At 35.7% G+C, this 20,160-nt stretch overlaps 1 protein-coding gene across 1 annotated transcript in view; it reads left to right on the top strand.

Annotated features, from left to right (window-relative positions):
- Nucleotides 1–20,160, top strand: part of LOC145981760 (dynein regulatory complex protein 1) — a 54,761-nt gene that overhangs the window by 28,699 nt on the left and 5,902 nt on the right. The window contains exons 12-16 of the mRNA XM_083115173.1: nucleotides 6,146–6,231; nucleotides 10,242–10,289; nucleotides 10,734–10,766; nucleotides 12,157–12,277; nucleotides 14,144–14,328. Of these exons, the coding sequence (XP_082971299.1) occupies nucleotides 6,146–6,231; nucleotides 10,242–10,289; nucleotides 10,734–10,766; nucleotides 12,157–12,277; nucleotides 14,144–14,328 (473 nt within the window). The remainder of the gene's footprint in view (nucleotides 1–6,145; nucleotides 6,232–10,241; nucleotides 10,290–10,733; nucleotides 10,767–12,156; nucleotides 12,278–14,143; nucleotides 14,329–20,160) is intronic.

Consider the following 20,160-nt stretch of genomic DNA (forward strand, 5'->3'; position numbering starts at 1 on the left):
ATCAATGATCTCGTTCTGAATGTCATGTGAGAGCCATTTGTAGCCCGAACGTCCCATCCACTACCCTAGTTCATGCACATCGTCTTTTGAAACTTTTTTTATTAAAAATTTGAACAATACTCATACTGTCTCTGGTCATAGCTTCCCCAAAGTTGATGGTTTAGCGGTTTCAGCCCCCCCAAAGATGATGGTCTAGAAAATTTTAAATGTGTATGTAAAGTTAAGTTCATGTGGCACAATTCAGAGTAAACTTTACAAGAGAAGCAAAATAATACATTAGATCCTCTTAAGCAAAATTATTTGGGGGCTCTGTATCCACATAGTTAATATTGGGGGGGCTTGAGCCACTCCCCAAGCCCCATGTCTGTGTACCATAAAAACATTTGTTGTTCCTATTATTGAGTACTGTTCACCCATCATTTTCTAAGACTGAAAATGTTCTCAATTTTTTTCCTTCCCATTGTTTGTCATAGAGAAATAATCCTAAGATGTGCACCTAAGAGAAAACTTCTTGTACACATTCCTTCTCGAGAATCACCTTCATCGTGGATGCCGAACTTTTCCCTAGCATAATATTGACCCATGTTTACTGCACTACACCATGATATTGCTATCAGTTTATCCAGGCCCAGATTGTGGTTGGACATAGGCGTAACTTGGCAGGGGCAAGGGGGAGCACTGCTCCCCAAAATTTTCAGGTTTGTTAAAAATGACAAGATAATGGTACTTTTGTTAACATCATGGAACTTGAGGACCAAAATAACAAGTACAGGGTTCCTACGCGTCCTGGAAAACCTGGAATTTTAAAATATTCCTTCCAGGCATGGAAATGTTATGAAATTTCACATTTTTCCAAGCTTTACCTGGAATTTTGGAGATTGTCCTGGAAATTCCTTTGCCCCATTTTATTTGTATGAATTACAATAAGTTTTTATTTAAAACAGGTCAGTGTCATGACTGTGGTTTATTTACTTATGTCACGTTGCTGTGTACTGTAGTCATAGTTTTGTGAAAAGTTTTATTTTTGTGATTGAAGTATAATGCCCTGCGTTTTTGTATTATTTTGTATCGCTCAGAAGTAGAAAATATGATGATAATAATAATGGTTTAAAGAAAAGGGTTTGCTATCCTAAATGTTCCAAGTTTTCCAAGGATATTATTCTTGTTTATTTGTAATACAAAATGGTAATTTTTTATAAACTTATATATACTTGTGTTTATTTTTTCTACCTTTGTATTTTTTCTGTATTATTGTAAAAATTAAATAACCTTCATTATACTAAGAAATGAAAGGTGTGGAAAGGAGCAGGTGTAGGGGAGTTGGGAGCCTGTATTAAAAAAAAATTAGAACTATTTTTTTTAATAAAAGAAAATATGTAATGATGTGTATTTTGCCATGCTTACTTTCTACACTTGTCCTGGAGCAATTGTAGAAAATCCTTGAAAAGTCCTGGAAAAAATTGCATGATTTTGTGTAGGAATCCTGAAGTATCGTCAGTCCTGAATGACATTTTTTATGAGCTTCAGAACTTTGTGATACTGCCCCTTCAAAAGTTAAGCTACATGTTCGCCCCAAAGTTGGGTCTGAAATTACACTTATGGGAAGGTGCCACAAAATGAAGAAAAATAGATATTTCAAAAGTGTTGAAAAATGTAGCTATTCTCAACCAAGATGAGAACTGCTGCAAACGTTGTGCCCGAGTGCCCCTGGGTTGCCATATGGATGGCTTCCCTCCCTTGGTCATTGTCGAAAACTTCAACAAAGTTACCTTTCCGCTTTCACTATGTATGGGTTTTCCCTTCATGATGATTCAAATACTTAGAACTGAAACTGGATCATGATTATGACAAGTACAGTGGAATACCGATTTTACTACTTTCCCTGTTTTTAGATTTTACCGTATTATACTGGGTGTTTCATAAGTACTTGAGGGATTACAAATATTTATTGCAAGTAAAATATTGAACTTACGTTAATGAAACCAGTCCAGAAGGAACGAGGAACTCACACAGTTGTTTTTAACACCTACAAATGTTCAATGTGTGCACCACGGGTGACACGGCACGCATCAACACGATAGTCTACTTGTTGCAACCCTCGCATCAGCACAAGTCTGTCGATAGTGCCTATCGCTGCGATGATACGAGGTGTGGCTAGAAAAAAACAGGACTGTTGCTACAAAATCTTTTATTGGTTATTTTGTACAATACGAACATTATCCCCTTCAAAGTACTCCCCTGAACTATCGATACACTTCTCCATACGAATCTTCCATTGCTGGAAGCAGTGCTGGAAATCATTTTCTGAAACCATGTTCATGCCCTCCGTCGCTTTTAATTTCACAGATTCTACAGTCGTAAATCTGGTTCCTTTTAGTGCTGATATGACCTTTGCGAATAAAAAAAAAAGTCGCACGGAGCGAGATCTGGTGAATAGGGTGGATGTTCTAACACTGGGATCCCATGCTTGGCCAAAAAAGCCTTGACTGGCAATGCCGTGTGGACAGGAGCATTGTCCTGATGAAGAATCCATGACTTGCTTTTCCACAAATCAGGTCATCGTCTTCTTACTCGCTCACGAAGGGTCATCATCACTGTAATGTAATAATGTTGGTTGTTTTGCAATAGCTCGAATACTCAAGCGACGATCTTTTCGAATCAATTCACCAACATTTGCAATGTTTGATTCCGTTTTTGACATGCAAGGCCATCCAGGACGCAAGTCGTCCACGATCACTTCTCGTCCCTCTGTAAACCTTTGAAACCACTCAAACACTTGCATGCGTGATAAACACTCATCTCTTTATACTTCCTTCAACAAAGCATAAGTTTCTGTAGTGGATTTTTCGAGTTTCATAAGAGACATCAAATTAATATGCTGTTCCACTTTCACACTTAAACATTTTTCCGACGGAGCACAGATGTACGGTTCACTTCGTCTACAAGCTACAGCGGAACTGATTGCCGCACACCCTTGGAAATCACACAGTCGATAGACTCATGCACCGCTTGACCTTGAGGTGCTTTCTGTTTGTCGACAGCAACATCAATCAATTTTTTTTTGTAGCCACACCTCATACACTCCCTTAGAACTGCGATATCACGAGGATCGGTCGAGACGATGCCCCACAAAAAGAAGTCACACTGTGTAAGGTCTCATGATCTTGCGGACCAAAACATTGCACAAAACACTGAGTGATGTGGGTGATTTGAGTGTCACCTAGCGGCAGGGATATGAACTCTCAGTTTAACAAAACATGCACACACAAACTGTTTGCGTTCCTCGTTCATTCTTGACTGATTTCATTAACGAAACTTCAATAGTTTACTTGCAATAAATTTTTGTAACCCCGAATTATATATGAAACACCTGGTACATTCAATCTTCATGGTCCCAATACAGCATATTGATAGAAAATTTTCCCAGGTTTTATATTTTCCCACATTATAAGTTTCTTTCATGTTGGTCCTCTGAAAAAAGTAATATAGATGTTTCACTTCATTGAGGTGACCTTCATGACAGAGTGGCTAGCACAGCATGCTACGCTGGGTTAGAATCCTGCCCCGGGCTTGGTTGTTCTTTCTGAGCCTCTCTTCATCAATTTCATATCATCACTCATCCTTATCTTTGTGATTAGCCAAAAGTTATAGAAAAGCGATGTAAAATTAACCAATTTTTATTGTATGTATGCATTGTAGAATTATTCTCTTGTAGTTTATGGTTCTTACAAGCACATAACCACAAATTGACATGTTGAAAAATGCCTCTCATTTTGGCAATGCAAGGACTGGATTACACAGCAAGTAGCTGATTGCATTGCTCACACTCCCTTCGCAAGGTTATGGTTGAAAATTTGATGACAGCGCAACAGCGATTTTCTCATCGTGGTTAAAGTGTAACCATCTGACTTGATTTGGCATGATAGTTGTAAGTAGGTGCGGCACCTTTCCAAAAATATAGCTGTTTTTGTACCGATTGTTTGAGATATGTATTTTAGGACACAAAATCAAGTAAAATGAACACACTTTGTTGCACTTTTTTGCACCTTTTCATGAGATTAGCATATTTATCATCTTTTTACCCCCTCTTTGATGCTTTAGCACCTTTTCCCTTCCTTTTCTTTCATGTTTTGTTAAAGAATTGGACAGAAAAATAAATTATTTTCACTCTTCTTGAGCGGCTACATAAAATCCATAGTCTGTAGAGCAGAAGGAGAGCTATAAAATGGTATAATAGCCCCAATAGTTCCCAAGATAATGTAGCAAAACCCGCAAGCAACTTCAACAAAACCTATTCGGCAGAACCACAACCACTCTACGTGGTCTGCGTGCATTATATACAGAAGTGCAGTAAAAGAGAGCATTGAATAAAGACATTTTATCAGCACCTATTTGAAAACATTTTCGGATACTTTTTTTTTTCCTTTCCCGACTATAATTTTACACCTTAAAATCCTTTCCCTAGTTGTAACTGAAATTAAATATGAGTAGGGCTCGGAAGTTGAAGACCTTTAAATTGCCAAAAAAAAACTATAAAAAGACCTTAAAATATAAAAAAGGACGTAAAAACAAAAAAGGACGTATAAATGTGATCCAAATTAATTAATAACTTCAGTTTTAATTACATATTTAATGAATAAAGAAATACAAAATTCACAGTGCGAAAAAACTATATGAATGAAATGCATCTTCTTTCAGACATTAAATAACTTTCCAGCCCCCTCCCTCTGCGCCGCACCTCCTTATCTGACTTGAGATCTTTGCAGGTGCGTGCTGTCTGGTCGTATACACCATGCTGAAAGCTTCAAAACAAGATAAAGTTGCTACTTACAGCGCAACCTTCCAGACAAGTTACGGTTAAAGGACCTTGTACCGTACCTGCTTCAGTCGTCCAAAAATGTTTTTCTCTTGTTTCAGGGATGGTTCAAATATTTTTCTTTCTTTTTTTTTTCTTTACTTCAGAAAGGATGTTTAAAAGGTGATGAAGTGATGATGATTCAAATTGAGAATGGGCAATAAAAATTTAGTCAAAAGAAGGTGAACAAAAAAGGCTAAAAAAGGACCAATAAGCCAAAAATCGCCGAAAAAGGCAAAAAGGGACAAATAAAACCCACCCTTTTCTGGCCTACAATGACCCAAAATGAACATATATTATGTTGGGCCTTGTCTTCGGACACTAGGAAAAAAAGGATTTTTCCTCAACTTCCAAACCCTACATTTAAGGTAAGGCTGACGATTATGTTAACCCTAACCCTAGGCGTTCACATATACAGGGTGTATCAGAAGTGATAGCGCAAACTGAAACGGTGAAGAGTACACGATAGTTGAAGCAAAGAGTCTCAGTAAACATGGGGTCGTAATCGAACCATTTGTAAGATAATTGCAAATGTATGTTACCATTCACCACTGACTTGATTGTTTGTTCCCATCGTACGCTTGTCTCCTTGCACACTCCGAGGCTTCTTTTTTTGAAAACCTGAACACTAAAGAAAGGTGGTGTTGTAAACAAACCATGCGTCCCGTACAGGACGGAGAGCATAACAGGTAAGTCACTTGTAAAGTGACAAGCGCACAGTGTGTACAAACAATCAAGTCAGTAACGTATCGTAACCATACTTTCGCAATTGTGTTGCAAACAATGTGTAAAAACAATCAAGTCAGTAGCGTATTGTAACCATACATTTACAATTATATCGCAAACAATGTGTACAAACAATCAAGTCAGTAGCATATCGTAATCATACATTCGCAATTATGTTGCAAACAATGTGTACAAACAATCAAGTCAGTAGCGTATCGTAACCATACATTCGCAATTATGTCGCAAACAATGTGTACAAACAATCACGTCAGTAGCGTATCGTAACCATACATTCACAATTATGTCGCAAACAATGTGTACAAACAATCAAGTCATTGGTGGATGGTAACCATACATTCGCAAATGATTCGATTGCAACCCCATGTTAACTGAGACTTTTTTGCTTCTACTATATTTTCAGTGTGCACTATCACTTGTGATACACCCTGTATCAACCCAGACCTTCCTTTAAAGTAGCTCCATATTAGGACTGCAGATGCATAATTTTTACCAATACGTGTAGTGTAATAATATAAAATTTTAAAATTTGAATTTCCCCATCAGGGTACCTGTCGGCAAAGAAGAAGACAAGCCTGAGCCTCAAGCAGAGAGTGCATCTGGGACAACTAAGCAAAGTGAAGGAACAAGAGGTAAGAAGAGTCAGCATAAAAATAATATGTCTCTGAGATAAATCAACCGTGCAGCATGGTCTCACATGATTTGTCTGCAGAACGTACATGTCCAATACAACTGGCCACCTGGAGAAAGAAAGAAGAAAAAACTTAATTTAATTTTTAATATATGGATAAAATAATATAACTCAAGTACTCCCAAGAAATTATGAAGCCAGCTCCTCAAACTGACGGAATCTACTTCTACAAAATTTACTAGACACTTACTCATGATTAGGGAGTGGAAGTTGATGAAATGTCATCTTTTTTCTGACACGATGCCCATTAAATATACACAATATTTAGCTTCGTCTAGAACCCAAAAAAGGTAATTAAAGTGCCAATTTTCAGGTTTCAGGTCATTTTCCCTGATTTTCGTGATTTTCCCGTCATTTTTCGCAATATTCAATGTATTGTTTCGTCATATTTTGCCACTTCTTTCATTTTGGTAATTTTCTTGAGTCTTTTCACCAAGGTGAACATAGGCCTATATATGCATATCTCGCAGAATTGCAACTTACAAGCAAAAGAAATGCTGAACTGGTGACAGTCTTTGTTGTGTCGGGGGAAAGCACCATGTGTCCGTCTGGGGCCAACTCAGATTTAAGGTCAGATAAGAAGAGGCTGGAGATACCCTGGCCAGACTGGCCTGATTTTGGTTTGCCTATTTTTTATACAATTTGTTAAATTCCTTAACAAAAATTGTCTTACGTGGATCATGATGAGTTCTATTTCTTTACAGTGCCACAGAAACACACCACACTTACATCACCAGGCAAAGATGCAGGAAATTAATGCATTTTACACCAATTCATTCAGTGTGTACGACTTTTTCATTAAATTGTTTTAAAATTATTCGGTTGTTTCCATTGGAAATCCTCGTTGCATATTTTAATTGAATGTGCATATGGTATCATTTGATGCCTGTTTTTTTAAAGCTAGATTGCTTTTTGTTTAATTTCCTTTTCATTTCAATTTTTAACCTGAAACTAACAAATTTAATGGTCATTTTTTGCAATTTTTACATCGTTTTTCACCATTTTTTAGGACATTCTATAGGTCATATACCTATATTTTTAGGTCATCAACTTCCGCTCTCTACTCATGATAACATTTCCAGTTGTTCTAAATACACTGTACATGCCTAAAATTCCAAAAGGGTGTGTTTGTTTAGGGGGAGGGCTACGTATCCTTTTTTTTAGTAGTCAGCTCTCATTTTACCATCTTTTCCCACGTTTGACGTTCTTTTTTTTAGGACTGCTGGGCCAAAGGTGGGAGGTTATGACCACCACCAAATCTCCCTTGGCCATGCCACTGTATATCACTAATTAAGATCATTGTTACAAAATATGCAAAGATAGTTGACATTTTTCATATAGTTGTGAATATATAACACTTCATGCACATATGTTATTGTTTTTTTTACTAGAATTTATAGACTTTATTGTGTTTGAAAATAACATGTAAAAATGTAAATGGTTTGTATCAATGTGCATAGAAATTCAAGAATATGTTGATTTTAAGCAACACATGTTCCTCTGAACTATACTTTGAAAATAAAATACTACATTTTTCATTAGGCTGAGCTGATACCACTTTGGACCGATACTGATACTCTTACCGATTCCCACCGATACTGATAGCTAGAGCCCGGAAGTTTGGCAAAATGCCTTTTTTTATCTACTGCATATATTGATAAAATTTTTCCGGATATAAGTTTCTTATGTTGTTTCGAATGTTTTAGAAGCCTTTTCATTTTGCCTATTTTGCCTATTTGGGACCCCACTGCCTATTTTTAATTATAATGCCTTTTTTGCCTTTTTCAATGAAATTTGACCATTTTCTTTAAAAAAATGTTTATATAAATTATTTTTCTCTGAAAAAACGTTGTTGGCATTTATTTTTCTTCCGTTTATTATGTGAGTAATTTTCGTCTTATTTAAGTAATATTGAACTCATGCATGTTTCAACATTGCTGAAGGAGAAAAGTGTGAGAAAATTGTATTTCATGCTCAGTTAGGATATTGCCTTTCGGTTAACATTTCCTTGTGCATGATTGACTGCTGAAGTGGACAGGTTGATTTCGAACACAAAGAAGATATTTCTGAAATCTCCCTCTCGAACCCGAAAATTTAAGGAAGTTGCATCTGAGCTTAGTTTACCTCCACAACCAGTCTTGACCAGATGGGGAACCTGGATATCAGCAGCTATATATTGATAATGACCTTAAAAAAATCAGTGAAGTGATAGATGCTCTTCCAGAAAATGAAGCGGCTTCAGTGGAAAAACTCCTGTGCTATTCAAGTTTATTTTTGCACATTATGGTGCATTGCCAGAGACAATTACAATTATAGCATCCATGAAAATCTACGAGGAATCTATGGAGCATATGATGGAAGTGCCAGGAGAAAAGGGGTCAGCTGTTGCGGAAAAGTGCAAACAGGTAGTGAGTGCAAATGAGGACTTGAAACAATTGAAAACAATTTGTGATATTCTAAAAGGTGAAAATGCTGTTACCAAAATGAGTCCAGCTACATTAGCTTGTTTTATGTATGCTCCAATAACTTCTGTCGAAGTAGAAAGATCATATTCTATTATGAAAAACATTCTCTCTGACAGACGACTATCAATGAATGTTGAGAACTTAAAAAAAAAAACACCTTGTAGTTATGTGCAATCAAGATGGAGAAAATTGAAATGCTCTTCCCAATGTAGATTTTAACATTTTGCCAGAAATTATAGATAAAAGTAAGTGACTTCCAAATGTGCCTTTTTTCGGTTTATTTTGCCTTTTTTTCATTTTTAGCGCCTATTTTCCACATTATAAATGCCTTTTTGCCTGCCTATTTTAACGAAAATAAATGCCTGAACTTCCGGGCTCTACTGATAGCGATACTGTTCAAAATATTGCTCAGTATTTGCATGTAAATAATAATTTACCAAGATATTTGCTTTAAAATATTCAAGAAATACATCAGAATATGAAAATAGACATTATCTAATCAAAAAATACAGTTTTTTGTGCAACATTTGTGCAAAATATAAAAAAGTTTGGATTTTGCATAATTTCCAGGATACTTAGACTGCGAAAGTGTTGCCGACCCCGTGAAAGACCAATAGACCGGAAAAGTATTGGCTGGTATCGGTAGATGAATTCCATCTTTCCGATACCGATACATCTGCAGAGATATTAATCACGTGTTCCAGTAAGTTTCACATATAAGTATTACACTGATAACTAGAGGCACATATTTTTGGTAAATAAAAAAGCAAAATTTTTGTTACAAAATCAGTCAATTTCGGGTTCAAAAGTGGTAAATAAAATAAAATTTTGGTGTTATTGCGGTGAATAATCACATCAAAAGTGCTATATAAAATGACATTTTGGTTTTAAAATTGTGAATATAATCCTAAATTTGATTTAACAACTGTACTTATTACACAAAATAAACTTATCTCTTCTAATAGCACATTTATGTAGTTACCAGAGTATTAAGTTTATTCCTGTATAAAGGGGTCCATTTTTGCTTCTCAAATATTTACAGCAGAATTAATCAATTTTCCGTGAATTGTATAACTCACAGGATACTTCAGACTTTAGAAAGTGTTGCGTCAGTATATAAACGGTAAAATTCAATTTTAAGAGTATATTTCGCATTTTGCAGTTCATTTTGCATTATTTCGTGACAAAGCAGGGTAGGAAAATGCACCTCACACCTTTCAGAAACATGAACATTACAGCATGTTATTTCATATTTCGTGTTTTCGTCAAAAACTAAATTTGCATGCTTCTACTGATAATCACTGACGGTGATTGGGTTCCAGCAAGGTGCCAAAGCTGGGGGGGGGCAACTGCCCCTAATTGCGGCCACTGCTGATAACATTTAAGTACTTCCAGAAACTAAATGTAATTGTTTACAATGGGCATAAGAATGGGTTTAGTTTACACTACTTGTACTGAATGGATTTTTAATTTTTTTTTTTTCCAGAAATGCATTCCTCTATACTGAAGGACATTGGCGGTATTCAATTTGGAGGTACGTAATGATATTTGCAATGCCTTGTTTTAAATAATACCAGTTGAAACACCATCTTTTCAAGTAAAAATTGTAGATCCAGTTTTTTGGCTGTATTAATTTAATGTACAGTGTTTTAAACTTTTCTCAAACTGTACTCCTGTGCCAAATTGCACCAGATTCAACAATAATGCAAGTCAGATGTAAGTAAGTGAGTGTGTGTGGGAGGGGTGAATGAAATATAGAATACAGACTACAGATGGACTATGACATACTTTTTAATTGAATTTCTTTTGTTGGCAACAATTAATCGTCCATAATCTGAACTTATAGTAATTTTAAAGTTTAATATTTTAACAGAAAATCACATTGCTTGTCACATGTTGTTAATATGAAATATAGTTATTGTTATTACCATGAACATTAATCATTATTATTCAAGATACATTTTATATTATATTTCAGTTGACAGCCGAGAACAGAAGGAGGAAGAGAAAGGTGAGTTTTAGAATGCCTCTAAAATCTTTAGAAACATGTATCCACTTATGTCCTTAAAAGTACAAAAGTTAGACCTAAATAAACTGAAAATACAACAGAAATATTGCTAAAAATACAAACTTTTTTTGTTTTTTTTTCTTAAACAATTTACAAAATCATTATTTTGTTAGCAGTATAGTGTCCTTTACATCACTTTGTCGACCCTATGCAGAAATAAAATACAATTGAATATTGGGACGTTCTCTTTTGACAGACTATTAAACCAGATAAACAACATTCCTCTTGGAAAAAATTCACAGCACAGTTCTGGTAAAAATAGTTATAGTGGTGAGGAAGGGGTAGGGGAGACCACACAAATTCCTTTGCATTACAGGCACAAAACACCCTATATTTGGCCTAAAATATGATAAAAATATGCAAATATATGATCAATAACATCAGCATCATTGTGTTCACATAAGCTAGGATGAAAATTATCCCCAGTGTAGGGACGTTCAGGTAGGACCTCACAATTCTCAATGTCAGTCACAGTTGATATGAACCATATTCTGGCCACCTTAACCCCCCCTTCCTTTCCCTCAAGGTGCCCACTGATGAGAGGCTGGAGATTTGCTGCAATGTACAATGTATAGAAATTTTACACAAGATTGCATTACTAAAATGGACAGTCATTTCCTAATCCTTCACGAATAGATGTGTCTTCGTCTTTCATAATGTATCGTTGCATACCTTTGCAGACTTGAGGAAGGATCAAGATGGATCTGAAAACTTGGGTAACCAAAAGGAGGTATATGTTATATGAGTATTGTCTTAGTTATACAGGGTGGCCCAAAAAAGGTATTTAGAACGGTTCTACATTTTGGTTATCTTTTTTTGGGCCACCCTGTATTTACTACTCTCTGTATTTAAAGGTTGGACATCAGTAAGACAGGAATAGGTTGACAGGTATGAAGCAAAAGTAATCTAAATTTACAAGAATTTAAAGTTATACAGGGTGTCTGAAAAGTCTCACACCATATCAAAGTGTTTACTTTGTCGAGTTCCAGACAGGTCTGTAGACCGAATAACAGGCTGTTGACACATGGGGAACATCAACTTGAGCTTTGCCATGGCATTCGTCCTCAATCCTGGTGCAGATGTGGGCTAAATTGCAAATATTCACACTGTACACCCAGGATTGCAGATATCCCCAGAATGGATAGTTCAATGGATTCAAATCTGGTGAGTGTGGGGTCCATTCAATGGGTCTTCTGTGACCAATCCAGTATTCTGAAAACAAGGTATCCAGCCAGTCTCAACAAGCCTATGGTGCACAACATTTCAAACACCCTGTATGGTTTAAAATAATACAGTTTCCATATCATTGAGATTATTTCTTTTGCTTTTTCAGTCTCTGATAAAGAAGAAAGTCAACCTTCCATTTGCAACAATCATGTACTCTACATTGATTCTATTTATGCGTTCAAAGGTTTGAAACATTTGACGACCAAACTACGTGCGCAAAACTATGGGTAAGATTTTGTTTTATTCTGTTTTTCTACAACTTAAGACTCCTAGAAAATGATGAGTTGCACAGTTTTCCAACTCAAAGCAAGGATTGGTGAAGAGATAGTTGTGGAACTTGTGGCTCCATCAGAGATTTCACCTGGGACCCTGGTTGGGCCACATGGTAACTCAACATCTTCTCTGTATGCCATAATCTATATTTTATAGCTTTCACCTTGATAGTAAGAAATACAGGGTGTTCCAAAAGTCTGACTCTCCTTAGAACATAAACAAAATAAGTTATGTTGTTTGTTGTAAGAAGTTGTCCCGAAGTTTATACCAGGTGGCTATAATTAAAGTGACGGTGTTCAGAGTGGTACAGCATGGGCTGTAATGAGAGTAGCAGTCTGAAACTTCGTAGATATGCTAATGAAGCAATGCGCTCGCAAATGTGTTTGATGTTTCCTGCCTTTTTCCTGTAACTAACTATAGCACGTTTTGACTGCTTACAGCACCATTTTCTACCCTGGTGGCGAGAATTGGAACTTTTTTTTTTTTGTTTTTGCATAATTCACGAGCATATCATTAGCATATCTACGAAGTTTCAGACTGCTACTCTCATTACAGCCCATGCTGTACCACTCTGAACACCATCACTTTAATTATAGCCACCTGGTATTTGTACTCAAAATGACAGTGCAAAATTCCTTGGCCTCATGGCCACCAGATCTTACCCTCCATTATCCTAAACTTTTTTCTGTGATAATGTCAAGGATATTGTGTACCCCACAAATGCCAGAGATTCGGATCAGCTGCCATCACAATAATTCCTGGACATGCTGGGAGAACATGGCATGAAGTCCAATATCATCTCGATGTGCAAGGAATGGTGCTCATGTGGAACTCTATTAGCATCACAACAAACTTTGAAACTTACTGTTCAATATGCAAGAAGAGATTATTATATTCTTCCGTTTCTGTTTTGATGTGGATAAAAGATAATTTTGGAAAACCCTGTGTTGTGATAACAAATACACTCAGTAAATTGATGCAATAGGTGTCTGCAATGTAATTAGTTTTTATAAAATTCTAAATGTGTCATAAGTTACAGATTGTCATACACATTGAATATATATTCCTTGTTGGTATTTTTAGTGACAGTTTAGTGTTACATAAGCCATGTCAAGTTACTCTTATGCATTAACACCATTGGTAGCCTCAGAACTCTGTGTGCAGGGATATCAACAGAAAATTCTTACTTAAGATCACCCACCTTGGAAATGAAATCTAGGTGTCTCATGCCCTGTGAACAAGAACGTTCTCTGGTGGAGGCAAATAGTGGTTCGGATTCCACTTTAAACTGTAGGTCCTGTCCCGATTAGCCTTACTGTGCATAAAGTGGACTTAAAACACTATTTATAACATTGCCTATAATTATCATTATTCTGATGTAAGTTGTAAGTAATTATGTGTTAGTTATTTTATATTCTGTATAGTCCACTGTTATGTGAAAGATGCAGATTAATTCCCAGAGTGTGTGTGCTCAGGTTGGACTATGTTCATGCACCATGAATAAGGTAGCTCTGGGACTCACTCAAATGAACAGGTATCTGAGCAAGTAAAGGCAGCTGGGGATGTGGTGTTGCTCACATCACCTGTAGTACAGCAGAAACTGCCTTCACGGCAGGCGCAATGCTTTACCTTTACTGTACATGTGAGTGTTTTGCTGCATCATATGATCTTACATATAAATCCATGTGAAGAAATAATTATAAATACCCCATTATTGTCTTTATGTCTACAACCACATTTTGCAGTAATTAATGGTTTCTAAGTTAATAATAAAAACTTCTTTGTTGCTTGTTATATCCTAACCTCACATTAAAATACAGGAGTTCTTCGTGGGATGATGAGAAACGTAGGCGGTCGTCCAAACTAAGCAACCTCTCGGGAGAAATAGGCATGTCCGACATACAAGACTACTGGTGTAGGTTTCTGCAGATATTCACTCCGGAGAAAGAAAAATTGTGGGACGGACTTGTTCTCGGCTTGGACAAGTACTACACTCTCCTACAAGGTAAGTTGGGTAATGGATTCTCTGAACATAAGCTGTAACAGAATCAAGTATCTGCTTACGAAATGAAATTATCTTATAAGTATTTATTGAAAGAGTTTTATTATGTAAGCCTCAGTAGTAGGAGAGAATTAGCACAACAAATATTTCTTTACAAAACAGTAAATGGAATTCTGGACAATAGTAACTTTCTTCATCAGTTTAAATTTAATACTAGAAAATCTAATCTTCGGATGCAAAACCTTTTCCTCTGTGATATCCTGAGAACCGAAAAATACAAATCATCACTCTGTTCTGCATATAATAATATTTCTACAACGCATGAAAATCTACATTTCAGTTTGCCACTTTCCTTGTATCTAAAAACATTAAAACCAATTTTTGAAAAAGACTAGATATACATAAATGAATCCATTCTACTGTGCATTATTTTCCATTATTGTGAAAGTATTTTACCTTCTATGCAATTTTTTTACTATTTTTTGCCGTTCAATACTATATAAAGGCTATGTTTTGAACTATGAATATAGTATGTGTATATGGTTGGATATATGTCCTGTAGTACTTCACTTATTATTTTGTGTGTATAAGTGCGTTTGTGTGTGTATGTGTTTATGAAATCTACATTCTTATATGTTTATTATTTGAATTTATGTAAGCTTTCCTGTAATTGGATATTCTCTCTGTAGGAAGCAAACGAATAAATAAATAAATTGTCTTAGTAGAATGGTTGGAATCATGATACTCAACCAATCAGGTAGGATTTGAGTTTTGGTATTAGTATTTCTGTTACTGTGCAGAGAATAATCCTAACTGTATAACTAGATGATCTTGTCTTGCCTATTCACATTTGAATATGAGCTGCCTATTAAATGGCTTCAATTAAGGATCTTTCACACTTGGCTCTAGTACAGGTCACTTCATAGTCTTCAGTGGTTTCTACAGTATGTAACATTCTCATTCGTACACACAGATTTTCAAAGAAAATGTTTTAATATCTGAAAGGAAATACACTCTTTTGAAATTGTTTCTTTACAATTCAATAACTAATATCATTAGGAACATAAAATCTTACCCAAATTCTGTATAACCAATGACAATAATAAATTAAAGGAAACTGAAAATTTGTGTGGGTATTAATATGTCTGACAAATTTACAATTCATGATGGGTTAAAACAAGGAGATGCATTATCTCCATTGCTCTTTAATTTTGCCTTAGAATATGCTGTTAGGAAGGTAAAAGAAACTAAAGGAGGACTAAAATTAAATGGTGTTACTCAGTTGTTAGCATATGCAGATGATGTAGACTTACTGGGGGATGATGTGAATACAATTAAGAATAATGCTAAACTATTTTTCAAAACTGCTAAAGAGATAGGTTTGGAAGTTAACAAAGAGAAAACTAAATATATGCTTCCAGGCCGAAACCAAGTGTTAGGTAATAATCAAAATCTAATTATTGATAACAACTGGTTTGAACCAGTTTCCAAATTCAAATACTTAGGAGTAATATTAACAAATGAAAATTATATTAAAGAGGAAATAAAAAGTAGGCTTAAATCAGGAAATGCATGTTACTTCTCTCTTCATAAACTTTTGTCTTCTCGTTTAATATCTAAGAAACTCAAAGTTAAAATATACAAAACAGTAATTTTGCCTGTAGTATTATATGGATGTGAAACTTGGTCCCTTACATTGAAAGAGGAACATAAATTGAGAGTATTTGAAAATAAGATCCTTAGGAAAATCTTTGGACCTAAAAGGGATGAGGAGACATGTGAGTGGAGAAGGTTACATAATTTAGAACTACATAATTTGTATTCATGTCCAGATATTATTAGAATAATTAAATCAAGAAGACTTAGGTGGGCAGGCCACGTGGCACGAATGGGAGAGGAAAGAGGAGTTTACAGGAATCTTGTTGGGAAACCTGATGGTAAGAGACCTGTAGGAAGGCCAAGATGAAGATGGAGGGACAACGTTGAGATGGACCTAAGGGAAATCGGTACGGATGGAAAAGAGTATATAGAACTTGCTCAAGATAGGGAAAGATGAAAGGCCTGTGTTGCTGCAGCCATGAACCTTCGGGTTTAAGAAGGCTAGAGAGTTAGTTAGTTAGTTAAACTGAAAGAGAAACATGCCATTTTTTGTACAACTTTTCTATTCGTACACTTAATAATATAAAAGAAAAAAGTATATTCAGAGCAAATTGACTGACAGTTCTAATACTTTGATGTGTATCCTTTGGCTTTAATAACCTGCTTGACACCTGTTCATCATAGAATTAATCAGTTTCCGACATGTTTTGGAGCTTATTTTATTCCACTCGGCTTGCAGAATAGTTTTCAACTCTTGTTTGGACTTGAAGCCTGCTTTATGGACTCGCCTCTTCAAAATTGCCCATAAATGCTCAATGGGATTTAAGTCTGGACTTTGAGCTGGTGTTTGTAGTAGTTTGGGCACATTCCATATTAGCCAATTCATGTTAACTCGTGTTGTCTTGTTCGAATCTGTAGATAGGTGGTATGTCCATTTTTTGGGCACTCTGCTTTACATTGTTCTTCAATATGACCAAATAGACATATGCATCCATGATACCATCAATAAACTGGATGGTATGTACCAACACCTTTGGACAACATACAGCCCCAAATCATTAATGACCCACCACCGTGTTTAACTGTTGGAACTGTGTTAATGTGATCATTGTCTTTATTTGATTTTCTCCAGACCCTATTTATCCCATTTGACCCGTATATATTAATCTTGGACTTGTCTGACCATATGACACTATCCCAAAATTCCTGGTCCTTGTGGATGTGCTCCTTCGCGAATGAAAGTCTATTCCTGCGATTCACCTTATTTACATACGGCCTCTTTCGTGGTATTCTTCCATGATATCCATGCTTCCACAAGGCACATTGGACAGTTTGATCGGACATCATCTTGTCAGCAACATTTTCTACTAACGATCGTAACTGAGGAACACTTAGTCGGTGGTTTTCTCGCACTCTTTTTAAAATAAAGTGTTCATCACGTTTATTCAACCGTCTCTCTTTTGGTTTTCTTGGCACATTCTGTGTTGAATTTTCCTCTCTAAATTTGTTTACTATGTTATTGAACTGTGGAGTGTGATTTATTGACTGTTGTCCAATTTTTATTAACGAATAACCTCTAATGGCCAAATTTATAATAACATCCTTCAGATCGGAACTAAGTTGCTTCACCTTGCCCATTTCGAACACGCTGATAGATAGACGATAGGCCTACAACAATACCTACGCCAGCATTCCGCTTGACGGAGAGCACGCCTGCATGTTCAAACTTGTTACGAAGTTGCAAACTGCACGAAATCGCCCGAATAGCGGTGGCACTGTATGCGAGGAAGATTGAAACTCTTGCCTGTATGAATAACAATCTTGCATGAAACAGCGTGTTTTTCTCTTTTCACACAAATTATATGTTCTGTTTATACACTTTGAACATACATTTTTATTGACATTTGTTGGTGAAACCTTCATTAACATTAATTTCCAGGTACATATGAAAATGATTATATTTACTAGTAGATATGACATTTTTTCCTTGGAAATTCTATGTGTAAGAATAATAATGTTACATACTGTACCTTGTTTAATTTTCCATTGAACGTTTTTAAATACAGTAGTTTTTAAATTAATTTTTCTCCAATTCATATTTATTGTACAGGAATGTAATAGCATACTTTAATGTGAAGCTATTCATTTTTAAAAAGTCCAGCATATATTTACTAGAGGGAATAATTACAATTTTCTGGGCAGTGTGGAAAAAATGTATTGATTACATATTTGATTCTCGGAATTTTTCCAACTTCGTCCATGGATAAAGCAACTCTGGAGCTACTCAGCTTCAAATCAATGCGGTAAATATTCGCATTGTTATTTTGTATCTACGTTGGAGTGCTTATTTACTGATAGCTTTAGGACAGCCCTTTAAAATGACAAAGATCGAGAATATGTGGAGCCCTACCCCCCTCATCCCCTTAATGTGCCCTCATGGCATGGTGCTATAAAACATGGGGAACTTTCTTTTTTTACCTTACACAGTGGCGTGCGGTGATAAATCAGGCAGGGGAACAGGTCACCTGCACTTGCCCCCCCCCCCCCCCCATGGGTGTCTTAATATAATACAGTACATAAAGTAAAATTCAACCCTTATTGAAATGAACCAAATAAATATACAATACATAATTACAAATTGTCAGAAGTGACAAACATGAGGCACTTTAAAATTATATGACAATATTAATTTTAAAGCAAATATGATATAATATAAATAAAATTGTTGATGCACAACAAAGAAAAAATTAATAATATAAATTTATTAGTGTTAAAAAAAAATAATGTTTCGTCGGAACCTGTATCATCTCTTTATTCGTAGATTAAGTTGACGATTTTCATAGAGTTGAGTATTCTTGTAATTCAAATGTCCTCAATGCAATAATGGTACTCAGATGGCTGATTCTTTTCTTGGTTGTCGCTAGATTAGTAGAAGTTGTTAATGTGACAAAACCCAAACAGTTCTAGACTCCCTTCTTATGATCAAACAAGGACTACAATATAATTTGCCACTGAAAGAATATCCAGTTAACCATTTTACAGAGTTGTAGTAACTCGTTTGAAAATGCCTTCTGTATGATTTCATTTTAGTTTTTAATTCAGTTAGGTCGCTTTCTTGTCCTGCCACTGCATGCCTTGAAACTTTGGTCTTGGGGTTGGTGGAACAGGTGGATGTGAGCTGTTCCCTTGGAAGCTATTTTGCAGAGTTTAGCAAAGGCATTTAGCAGACGCTTAGACTGTAGAAGATTTTTCCAGTTTGTTACAAATGTCAGACGCAAGTTCTCAACGAGATTAGGATGTTATAGATTTTCTACCCTCAAAAGTATCACTTATGACGCGATTAAACTTAAGCACATAGAAAAAACTGGAAGAAAAGCGAATCTGCAATATCTCTCGGAGGGAACAGCTGGGGAGTTCAGCTTCTGTGGTGGGACTAGGGATCGTTTACCTTCGCGCATGGTCGGAAATACTCTGCATCAGACAGTAGAGGGTGATAACGATGAGACTCTATGCGATGGGGGTAGGTGACGGTAAACAAACGTCCAGTGAAAGATTTTCTTCAGAGTTACTTTTGGAAACGTTGATTTCGGGAGAAAGAAGTGTTCTTATTATGTTAATATAAGTTATTTAAATAGCTCAAAAGGTCTATAAGTAGGAGGGACCGTCACTAACCTTATATATATACGGTACTACATCTGAACAATACATTTTATCTAAGATTCGTAATCTTGCAAGGGAAAGATATAATTCGAACAGGAATATTTGATTAAAATCTAAATGATATTTGTTCATAAACTTTTAATTCTGCATTTCTATATTTTCTATTGTACATGTTAAAGTTCATTGGCAATAAAATTATTATGATGAAAGTAACAGGTTGTAATGGAGAGAATAATGGGCAAAAACTATAATTTTTATTTCTGAAAATTATTATACGACCAAAAAATCCTATGTTGTACAGTATAGCATCCAAAATTGGGAGGAGGGATCTTTGAGGACTAAAGCTTTACCATTCTTTAAAACAGATCTTGCAAACAGTATTTTTTTTTACATGTAGTGTAATTGTGTGAAAAATAAATACTTTGAATCCTTCCACATTTATGCAACATTTAGACTAGGTTAATAATAATCTTTAAAGTCACAAACAGGGTTACACAAGAACATGCTTCAAATATTTGGCCACATGAACCCACCTCAAGAAGGAATCCTGGTAGTGCCATAGACAGTACAACACTA

This window comes from Lepisma saccharinum, chromosome 30 (assembly GCF_977018435.1).
Source record: "Lepisma saccharinum chromosome 30, izLepSacc3.1, whole genome shotgun sequence".
NCBI lineage: Eukaryota > Metazoa > Arthropoda > Insecta > Zygentoma > Lepismatidae > Lepisma > Lepisma saccharinum.